This window comes from Callorhinus ursinus, unplaced genomic scaffold (assembly GCF_003265705.2).
Source record: "Callorhinus ursinus isolate GAN/ISIS: 27379988/994484 unplaced genomic scaffold, GSC_fseal_2.0 scaffold106, whole genome shotgun sequence".
In the NCBI taxonomy this organism is placed as follows: domain Eukaryota; kingdom Metazoa; phylum Chordata; class Mammalia; order Carnivora; family Otariidae; genus Callorhinus; species Callorhinus ursinus.
Window position 1 is genome coordinate 1374171 of NW_027397168.1, and position 11564 is coordinate 1385734.

The following is an 11564-nucleotide window of genomic DNA, read 5'->3' on the forward strand; positions in this document are numbered from 1 at the left end:
AAAAAAAAAAACTCTCCAAAGGTTGAAAGCAAAACTAGTATCTTCAGCTTACTGAACAGAACAGGATTTGAACATAGTCTGGCTTCAGAGACCATGTTCTTAACTACTATAGTATATTGAAATTAGGTAAAATAAAACAAGTGAAACTTTTGTTGAAGTGTTAAACCAAATATTTTCACCTGTGCTTGGCCTCACCCTCCTGTTCCTTCTTTCCTATCCCCCTTCATTGTTGTCTTTGTTAACAATACTTGAGCACTTAGCCAGGTACCGTGACTGTTACCTCATTTGATTCGCACAATGCAGCTGTGAGGTAGCTACCAAAATTATTCCCATTTTTTTGTGTGTGGGGAAACAGGCATGTGCAGTTATTAACTTTGCCAAGATCACCTAGCTAGTCAGTGCCAGAGCCTGAATTCTTTGGAATAATCTGAGCTTTTTCTCTGGCTTTATTCACAACTGGTGTTTATTCAAAACTCATTCTTAAAGGTTGATATAAGTGAAATCACAAAGTAAGAAATGGAAAATCTGCCAGCAACCACAAAATGGATGACTGGTATCTCTTCCTGGTTGGTTAGGAAATTCAGCCCATATAACAAAACAGGTTGTGCTCATCTCATATGATCTCTTTTGGTACTTCTCAGCAGATTAAAAAAAACCAACTTTCCAAATATGTTTTCCTAATGCAAATATATTTTTATGTGACAAGGAAAAAGTATTGCTAGGCATTTTTTTCTCTTTCATTTTTTAGACGTACCTCTTAACATCTCAGAATACTAAGATTTCTTAGAATATATTGTGGAGGTTGAAATCATGTTCGTCAGGTCAGCATCCTTCCTTGAAACTTTCCCCCACAGTCCCAAAGGAATTAAAAGTGGTCTAGCTCCTAACATAGATAAAATATAGTTGACCTTTGAACAACATGGGGGTTGGGGGCTTTGATCCCTGCATAGTTGAAAATCCACATATAACTTTGTTCCCCCCAAATATAACTACTAATAGCCTACTGTTAACTAGAAGCCTTACTGATTAAAATATAAACAGTTGAGTAATATGTATTTTGTATGCTATGTGTATTATGTTATATTCTTACAATAAAGTGAACTAAAGAAAAGAAATTGTTAAAGTCATACGGAAGAGGAAATACACTTACAGTACTGTACTTATTTACTGAAAAAAATTCACATGGAAGTGGACTTGTGAAGTTCAAACCTGTGTTGTTCAAGGGCCAACTGCAATTTAGTACTTGATGTTCTGTCTTCAGTCAACATTTTTTCTTAATGAGAATATCTTCTCACCACTATAAAATTGTAAATGTTTGAAGAGCAGAGAGTGTGTCTCATATTTTTTCTTTTTCCTAATATGGATGATATAACTAGGCAGAAAAGTTGTCCAGTAGCCAAGTGTATGACCTGGATGATTTATACCCTGGTGTAATTACTTACCCACCGTGTTTGGTTTTTTCTTCCCCCCATAGTGTAAACAGCATAGCCCTTTACCCCTAGAGCCAGCTACGTAATGGCATGAAGATTTAGCAAGATTATTTTTGTGTCATTTCAGGATTCAGTGACTTTCACGGATGTGGCCATAGACTTCTCCCAAGACGAATGGGAATGGCTGAATCTTGCTCAGAGGACTTTGTATAAGAAAGTGATGCTAGAGAACTATAGGAACCTGCTTTCATTGGGTAAGAGTATCTTCCTCCTCCCCATTTTGGAGTCTTTTCACCTCAGTAGTCTTTTTTTATGCCTTTATCAGCATTTCCCTACAATATCCCTTTTCTCTCAATACCATTTGGACTGGGTCATAGCTCTGCAATATCTACAGCCTAGCCAATTTTCTTATCTTTTCTTATATGCAGGTCTTTGCATTTCTAAACCAGATGTGATTGCCTTATTGGAGCAAGGTAAAGAGCCTTGGATGATGAAAGGAGAGATGACAGGAGGTCTCTGCCCAGGTAAGTGCAGATAACTAGAGTTGGGGAAACTATTCTCAAGATGTTTCTTCTCTAAAAAAAAAAAAAAGAAGAAAAAAAAGACGTTCCTTCTCTGATACTTGTTGGAAAACACCTCTCAAAATCCGTCTCAAATTGAAACTTTTTGTTCTAACACTATATTTTAAATAGATGTTCTCCAGTGGTATGACATGCCATTTTTACCTTTACTTATTTCCTGCAGATACCCCGATCTGTTTGTGAACTCTTGTTATGTTCTATGATGTTTACCTAGTTCTCAAGTACCATATTGTATAATCATCTCTGATGTTCAATATTTCTGAATTCTTTAGACAAATTTATGTTTAGTTTTTTGAACTGGTTTAAATATTTTCTTTAAAATGTGAGCTTATCAGGTTAACAATTATTATAGTTATGCTCTTCCCTTTGCTTTTAATTATTTTTGTCTTTAGTGTTTCTGTTTTGTTATTGATTTTTGCTTTGTTGTTTATATCTGGGTTTTTTTTCCCTTCAAACCATCCCACTCCTTGAATTGAAAAGGTTTTTAGTCCTACAAGTTGTTAACCCTTATGTCTTGATATATTTTTAAATCTGTATTTTAAAATTCATCCACTTGGGGCGCCTGGGTGGCTCAGTCGGTTAAGCGTCTGCCTTTGGCTCAGGTCATGACCTCAGGGTTCTGGGATCAAGCCCCGCATCGGGCTCTCTGCTCAGCGGGGAGTCTGCTTCTCCCTCTGACTCTTCCTGCATGTTCTGTCTCAAATAAAATAAAATGCATCCACTTGAGATTCAAAACATCATCATTTGATTCTCATATAAAAGATGAGTAAATTAGGTAACTAACATTATCTCCTTTCTCTTTGTTCATTATCTGCCCACTTTTGTACTCATTGGGATTTTTGGCCCAGTTTATTTTTTTTAATTAATTTATTTTTTCCTTGCCTTGCTTGAAAGCTGTTTTTCTGGTATGAAAGCTAGATAAGAGTTTATAGATTACATATTACAGTGGAATCAGCCTCAAGTGAGACGGTTACAGTTTATTCTGTAACTTGTAGTATGGATTTTTCCTGCTTCCAGTTCTCATAGGTTCAAGAAGAGGATGTTGGTAGGTCACTTCTAGCCCTAATGGTATACATTAGTAAATAAGAAATGAGAAAAAATATAAATAAGCATCCTACTCAAGATATTAGAAAAAGAACAAAAAGAGTCTAAGGAAAACTAAAATAAGTTATGTATAGTGACTTACACTGCTGGAGATAAAAATAGGAATAAATGAACTAGAAAATAGTAGATTTAATGAAAATCAAATTGGTGCTTCTTTAGAAAACCAATAAAATATATAAACTGTCAAATATATAAACAAATGAGAGAAAACAAAAATAATAGTAACCATTGATGCATAAGTATTTAAAAGACTTATACATAAAAAAAGAATATGAATCTATTTTCCTCAATTTTCTGTAAATAATTTGAAAACCTAGATGAGATGGGTAATGTTTTAGGAGAATATAAATTACCACAACTGACACCAGAAGAGATAGAAAATTTAAACAGACTGGTTACCATTGAAGAAATGTAGAAAGTTATCTTAGAACTGCCTCCCCCAAGAACAGAAGCAACAACGCTGAATAGTTTCACAAATAAATTCTGTAAAACCCATAAGGAAAAATATCATCAATATTGTTTAAAATGTTCCATGACAAAATAAAAAAGAGAACTTTAAAAAGTTGTGTTTATGAAGACAACATAACACTTGATGCCAAAATCTTACTGAAATAGCATCAAAAAAGGAAGATACAGACAAATCTCAATTATGAATACTGATACATAACTTTAAATAAAAAGTCATATTGAAATAATACACCAGAGGCCAGGAGGGTTTATTCCAAAAATGCAAAGATGGTTGCATTGCCTAACTTAATATAACAATTGTCAAAGACCTCTGTGGTCTTCAGTAACTGATTCACATGGTTTCACTTTGGAAGTTTCCATTCTTCTAGCCTTAAGTAAAGGAGACATTTGCTTTCTTAATATCTTTCAGATTTGGAATATATTTGGATGACCAAGGAATTATCTCCAAACCAGGGCATTTATGAAGAAAAATTATCCCAGGCAATGATAATGGAAAGTCTTCCAAGCTGTGACCTTAAATGTTCCACATTAGGGGTAAACTGGAAATGTGAAGACCTGTTTACAAGGGAGCTGATAAGTCAGAAGACACATTTTAGTCAAGAGACAGTCACTCATATAGACAGCCTTATTGAGAAGAGAGACCACTTTAACAAATCTGGGACAGTTTTTCATCTGAAAAGATTATCTTATCTAAAGCAGGTATTTCCCATCGAAGAGGGAATATATAATTTTGACACAGATAAGAAAAGTTTAAAAACACATTCATTTGTTAAAAAGCACAAGGAAGTCTATGGAGAAAAGAAACTTTTGAAATGTAATGACTGTGAGAAAACTTTCAGCAAAATCTCAACCCTTACTCTTCATCAAAGAATTCATACCGGAGAGAAACCCTATGAATGTATTGAATGTGGGAAAGCCTTTAGCCAGAGTGCCCACCTTGCTCAACATCAGAGAATACATACCGGAGAAAAACCATTTGAATGTACTGAATGTGGGAAAGCCTTCAGTCAGAATGCTCATCTTATTCAACATCAGAGAGTTCATACTGGAGAAAAACCTTATCAATGTAAGCAGTGTAATAAAGCCTTCAGCCAGCTTGCACATCTTGCTCAACATCAGAGAGTTCATACCGGAGAGAAACCTTATGAATGTATTGAATGTGGGAAGGCTTTTAGTGATTGTTCATCCCTAGCTCATCATCGAAGGATTCACACTGGAAAAAGACCATATGAATGTATTGACTGTGGGAAAGCTTTCAGGCAGAATGCTTCTCTTATACGTCATCGGAGGTATTATCATACTGGAGAGAAACCGTTTGATTGTATTGATTGTGGGAAGGCTTTCACTGATCACATAGGCCTTATTCAGCATAAGAGAATTCATACTGGAGAGAGACCTTACAAATGTAATGTGTGTGGGAAGGCTTTTAGCCATGGCTCGTCCCTGACTGTACATCAGAGAATTCATACAGGAGAGAAACCTTATGAGTGTAATATCTGTGAGAAAGCCTTTAGCCATCGTGGCTCACTTACTCTTCATCAAAGAGTTCACACTGGAGAGAAACCCTATGAGTGTAAAGAATGTGGGAAAGCGTTTCGGCAGAGCACACACCTTGCTCATCATCAGAGAATTCATACTGGAGAGAAACCTTATGAATGTAAGGAATGCAGCAAAACTTTCAGCCAAAATGCACACCTTGCACAACATCAGAAAATACACACTGGAGAGAAACCTTATGAATGTAAGGAATGTGGTAAGGCCTTCAGTCAAATTGCACACCTTGTTCAACACCAGAGAGTTCATACTGGTGAGAAGCCTTATGAATGTATTGAATGTGGGAAGGCCTTCAGTGATGGTTCCTATCTTGTTCAACATCAGAGACTCCACACTGGCAAAAGACCATATGTGTGTCTTGAATGTGGAAAGTCATTCAGACAGAGAGCATCCCTGATTTGTCACCAGAGATGTCATACAGGCGAGAAACCTTATGAATGTAATGTTTGTGGGAAAGCCTTTAGCCATCGTAAATCCCTTACTCTACATCAAAGAATTCATACAGGAGAAAAACCTTATGAGTGTAAGGAATGTAGCAAAGCCTTCAGCCAGATTGCCCATCTTACACTTCATAAGAGAATTCATACTGGAGAAAGGCCCTATGAATGTAAAGAATGTGGGAAAGCCTTCAGGCAGAGTGTACATCTTGCTCATCATCAGCGAATTCATACTGGAGAGTCATCCTCAATTATTCCCTCCTCCTCACCCCCATTCCACCAAGTCCTCTAGATTCAATCTTCTAAATGCCTCTAGGATCTGTCCACTTTTTTCCAGTCTATGTCCCATCATCATAGTCCAAGATGAACCCATCTCATTTTTATTTTTACCATAATGTTACAACCATTATCCCTCTTGCTCTTCCCCTGAAGTGCATTTTTAACACTGTAGCCAGCTTAATCTTTTAAAAATAAAAATCTATTTTACTTTCCCATTTAAAACATCTTTAAGAATATGTTAGATCATCCATTTAAAGGGCTTAGCACACAACCCTTGACATATAATTAGTGCCATTAAGGTAAAGATTTCCTTGCTGTCATGTTCAGCTGCATGTAAAATCTAGTAGGTTGACTAAGAAACCTATACATTTTAGAGAAGACAAAGAACTCTCTGCTTTCCCAGGAAGTAGAAAAATGGACACATTCAGAATTGAAAGATTCTGTGATGAACAAGGTCACATGTTGGCTTACCACTCCCTCTGTATGACTATATACAAGGACTTGTAGCATTGCTGATGAGGGACTCTCACTTTTCCTGGCACTTAGAACAGGCCAGTTGGAACGAAGGCATTTGGTAGAATGTAGGATTAGGCAGATATTAAGAACAAACTAAAGTCAGCAAGCTAGAAAACTTGAATAGATAAATAGCCATGAAATAAACAGAAGAAGGTAGTTTAACACTTTGACCCGTAGAAAAGCACAGACAATTCCTGTGATGTTTGAATTCTTCTAGAGCATAAAATAAATACAGTAAAGCTGCCCATCTTACTCTGTGAAACTGACAAGACTGGTACCAAAACAAAAACATATCCTACAGTTAGCTTATGAATGTAGATCTTAAAACTTAAACTTACTTTTTAAATATTAAAAAGTAGACTAAATGGAAAGCTAGACCTGTCTTTGTATAGAAAGAGTCTGGCAAAGATATTTCTCCCTGTGTTAAATATGTAAATTTATTGATAGTCCAGTAAAAATCCCAATATATATTTAAGTTGATGAGCTGATTCTGACCATCTATAGAATATAGAATTGTGCTATAGTAAGGAATGTAGTACTCACTCACTTAACATTAACTGAGCATTTACTAATGTGCCAGGCCGTGTTTTTAGGTGCCGGGGATACAGCAGAGTGCAAAATATGCAAGTTTTTGCCCCTACAGACCTGGTGGGAGAAGACAAAGTCGAAATACATACTATGTGATAAGTATGCAATATGTACCATGATGAGAAATCATTGAAAGAAGGAGCTAGGGAGTGATGGCAAGAAGTGCCTTACTATTCCCAGAACATATGGGCATTAGAAGCAGGGAACTGTCAGATAGAGTGGGCATAATGAGAATAGTCATTTAGTCCTAAGGTAGATAATTATGCTTTCAGTGTTGCAGGAAGAGAGAATTGAGTGTTTAAAAAGGATCATGAGCATTCTCTTCACTCTTTATCAATAGTGATTTTGGGTCTGGTGGAGGGTTTTTTGTTTGTTTGTTTGTAACAGCCTTACTGAGATATAATTCACATACCATACAATCCACCCATTTAAAATATACAATTCAGTGACTTAGTATGTTCAGATTTGTGCAACCGTTACCACATTTCATTACCTAAAATAGAATACCCCCACCCCTGGAGGAGTACTCTTACTTGGAGCACACAGTGCTTTTGGGTTCTCTCTTTTGACTGTTACCTGTGGCAGCATAGTAGGCCATGTGAGGGGATCTCTTATCCAGAGGGCATGAGTGCTAGAAAATGGAGCTTTGGGGCTCTCTTTACTTTGGGATAGAGACTAGGGGATGGGTGGTCCTATTAGACTCCCTTTATGTGTGACAAAAAGGATTTTTCATTGCGGTGGGGGGAAGATGGATTAATCAAGTGGTGTTGGGACAATTAGCTCTATGGAAAGACAGTATACCTTGTACACTAATGAAGCTCTGAAAGATCAAAGATCTAAGTACAGTATTAAAATACAAGAAAAACAATATAATTTTGAGGCAGACCTTCTTAAGTATTACACATAACCCAGGAGCTGACGTTAAGATAACATTTATGTGTGGAAAATATCAAAGTCAAATATACAAATATGAGATTGAAAGAAAATGTTGCAAACCAGTATAACAAAGGATAATAATTCCTGATATTCAAAGCATTATTACAAATAAGTAGTAACACTGGGAATTCCGTAGAAAAAAACGGACAAAGCTAATGGCCAGTTCAAAGAAGATGAAAAAGCAGCTAATGGAAATGATCCAGTATCACTCGTAATCAAGGAAATGCAAAATAAAGTGATGTTAATCTACTTTTTTCCCCAATGATTTTTAAATCATAGAAAAGGGATTATATCTAGTGACTGTGTCAAAAACAAGACAATTCCACCGTCGGTTATATAAATTTATGTGCGTATATACCGTTTGAATCATTATTCCTCAAAAACCAAAGTGTACAAAGGTAGGTAAATGTATAATGGCAAAAATTATTTTTAATGGTGAACTCTATTAGAAACTATTAGGGTATTGGGCAAATGGGTAAGTTAATTATGGTATATACATTCAATAGAATTACATGCAGCTGTTGAAAAAAGAATTATAAATGTGTATATAGCCGTAGAAGGGTAGTTGTATTATACTAAATGAAAACCATTTTCAGATCTGTGTTCTAATATAAACTCATAGTTGTAATATCAAACATAAAACTTAAAATATGTATTTTTCTGTTTTTCTCTGCCCTGTTTTCCATGCCTCCTCCTTTTTTGAGTACACCATCTCTTCTTTTCCTTTGAGCAACTGACATACTGTACCATATGGCTTTGATGGTCTTGGCTAATCAGATTCTCTCTGGAGTTTGAGAGGCAGTTGGGTCTGTATCATCCAATGGCAGCTCCCTAAAGCGATGACACTGGTGTTCTCATGGCTGAGATCTTTGGGGTCACTCTAGTTTTTGTGCTTTCTAAGGCTGTACTTCTTCGAACTACCTGCTATTCTTCCAGTACTTCATTTTTTACCGACTTTGCTCATTTGCTTGCAGTTAAAGAAGCTTAACCAATACAGAGTTTGATCTGAAGATTAGGTGATAGGCTGTAGAATCTTTGGAAAATTTGAGGTATTAGGGATTGGTTTTTAGGTGAGATGGAGCAAGTAAGACTCCCGTTCTTTTCTAGCCTAAGAAAGAGCTCATGGTGTGCACTGGGTAAACATAGAAGTAAATTATTATTTGTAGTCACCTGAAATGAGTAGAGGTCAGGATCCTGGATTATGGCAGTTTAAAGAGAAAGAGGAATGCTAAGTCCAAAGAGTGTATATGATGCTGGTGGGGTCTTTGGAAGGTGACTCGGTCATGAGGGCAGAGTCCTCATGAACGGGATGCCAGCCCAGCTCATGGAGTAGAGGGGGCCACACCCCATCCTTGTGTCCTCCTGAAAACCAACTCCACACCTGGTGGCGTGTGCACTGAGAGCCTGCACTATTGGTCATGCTGTCTGACAGTAGGTCCTCTCTCTCTCTCTACCTGAAAGTAGGATGACCCCTATCTGGCATCTCTGATGCTCAGGGCATCCCCAAGCAGACAAATTGACTCTGATCTCCTCCTGCATTTTTTGGGCTAGGTCATTTGTGGATTATTCAAATAAAAATGAACCCCATCATGGAACCAGTACTCATGAGTTAGGAGTGCATAAGACATCCTAAGGGATGGTCAGAAGTGCAGGGCACCTGGACCCACAGACCTGCCTGAGCATCACCAAAATCCCACCTGCTAGCTGGTATGGATCCTGATCCAGGGGCTCTGGAAAAAACAGAGGCTCAGCCTGCAGCCCCCACAGTTCCTCCCAGGCTCCCCTCTCCTGGGTCCATTTACCCTTCACACACACACACAAAGACAGCAGCAGCAGTGGTATTTCTGCATTGAAGGAACCAGGTACCTGCCTTGGTACCATCTGGTTCCCAGAGCTTCTCCTTCAGGGAAGAGGAAGGGCAGAGAGTGTTAGCCCCCAGCTGTTAGCCTTTGGGTGAGGTCGGGATGGTGACTGTGCCCAGAAGAGGAACTTAAGACCCCTTAGGGCTTGGTCAGCTCTGGAAGAGCCTCTAGCCCCACCTGCCTAGGTGCCTTAGTTTGGGAGGGCTGTCATAATGAAATGCCACAGACTGGGTGACTTAAGTACAGAAATGTGTTTTCTTACAGTTCTATAAAATTGAGGTGTGGGTAAGGTAGGTTTCTTCTGAGGCTTCTCTCCTTGGCTTGTAGATGGCCACCTTCTCTCTCTGTCTTCATGTGGTCATCCCTCTGTGCTGTGCCCTAACCTCTTCTTATCTCGTAAATTGCTGGTAGGGGTGTAAGATGGCACAGTTATTTCGGGAAACAGTGTGGCAGTTTGTTTAAATAAGAAAAAACTAAAAATACAAATACCGTATGACCTAGAAGTTGGATCCCTGGGCATTTATCACAGAGAAATAGAGATTTATGTTCACACAAAACCTGTCATAAGGAAACAACAGTGAAAGGGCAGTCTATGGAATGGGAGAATATTTGCAAACCAAATATCTGATAAGGGTTAATATCCAAAATATATGTGATTTTACCACAGTGAAAAGAGAGAAAAAAAAACAAACACAAAAAACACCTGGAATAGCCCCAAAGTGGAAACATCCCAGATGTGATACCCAAATTGTGGTGTGTCAATACCATGAGATAGAATTTGGCAATAAAGTAATAAACTGATATGTATAACAACTTGGATAAATCTCGAGAATTATGCAGAGGAAAAAAGAAGCCTATTGCATAACATTTTTGAAAACAAAATTATGGATGCAGAGGACAAATTATCGATGGGGTTACGGAAGGATGAGGTCTGGAGGAAAAATGGGTGTGTGGTTATGAAAGAGCCACGTGGAGGAACCTAGTGGTGATGGAAATATTCTGTATCTTGGCAACGTCTACATCAACAGCCTCGTTCTGATATTCCGAGACGTCACCGTTGGGGACGCAACCAGATGAAGGATACGGGGGATCTTTCTGTATGGTTTCCAATTTATTTTTTGCAACTGCATGTGAATCTACGTTTATCTCAAAATAAAATATCCAGTTAAGAAATCATGAGTCACCACCCAAGATTATCTAGCTGATTTTTATATTTCTGTGGTCATTCATTCAGCAAGCGCTTTTGTACCTGGATTCCAGGTTTATGGTGTAAGAGGCTCCCAGCCAGGAGACCTGGTTCCTCCCCCAGCACCCCCACTTTGCTCCTGTGTGACCTCTCCTGTCTGCAGCGCTCTCCTTAGGTGGCAAGTAGCTTGGCTGGGAGGATTCAGTTGAGTTCATAAATCATAAAATGCCAAGTCCAGGAGCCGGCACACTGGAAACAGTAAGAGGCGTCAGTGTTTTTTCTTACTATGGTCAGTTGCTTCTGTGCATGAGGGCAACTCGGCGTGAACATCGGGTGCGAGAAAGCTCCCCGGCATTGCCCCTCAGTGTGGTCCTTGGGCTGCAGGATGCCAGGGGAGTTTCTCTGCCTCTACCCACGACCTCCCCTTTTCTGGAATTTTCCCTCCCAACTTCTTTCCTGCCCCCTCTCTTCCTCGCCCGTCTTCCCTCCCCAACGCTACTTGGTTTTCTCCTCCCTCCCTGTTCCTTCTCCCCTCCCCCTGCCTTCCCCTCCTTCCCAGGCCTCCCCTCTCTCCCTTCCCCTCCCTGGCCCTTCGCGCGCCTCTCTCTCCCTCCTCCCTCTGC

General features: G+C 38.8%; 1 protein-coding gene across 2 annotated transcripts in view; it reads left to right on the forward strand.

Annotated features, from left to right (window-relative positions):
• The window catches only part of LOC112806529 (uncharacterized), a 41765-nt gene that overhangs the window by 11374 nt on the left and 18827 nt on the right, over positions 1–11564 (forward strand). Inside the window, exons 4-6 of one of the 2 annotated variants that reach the window (XM_025849280.2) lie at positions 1558–1684; positions 1859–1954; positions 3993–10935. In XM_025849280.2, the coding sequence (XP_025705065.1) occupies positions 1558–1684; positions 1859–1954; positions 3993–5866 (2097 nt within the window). In that variant the 3' untranslated portion in view covers positions 5867–10935. Of the gene's footprint in view, positions 1–1557; positions 1685–1858; positions 1955–3992; positions 10936–11564 lie in introns of those variants that run through there. The other variant, XM_073889356.1, reaches the window with a different exon arrangement.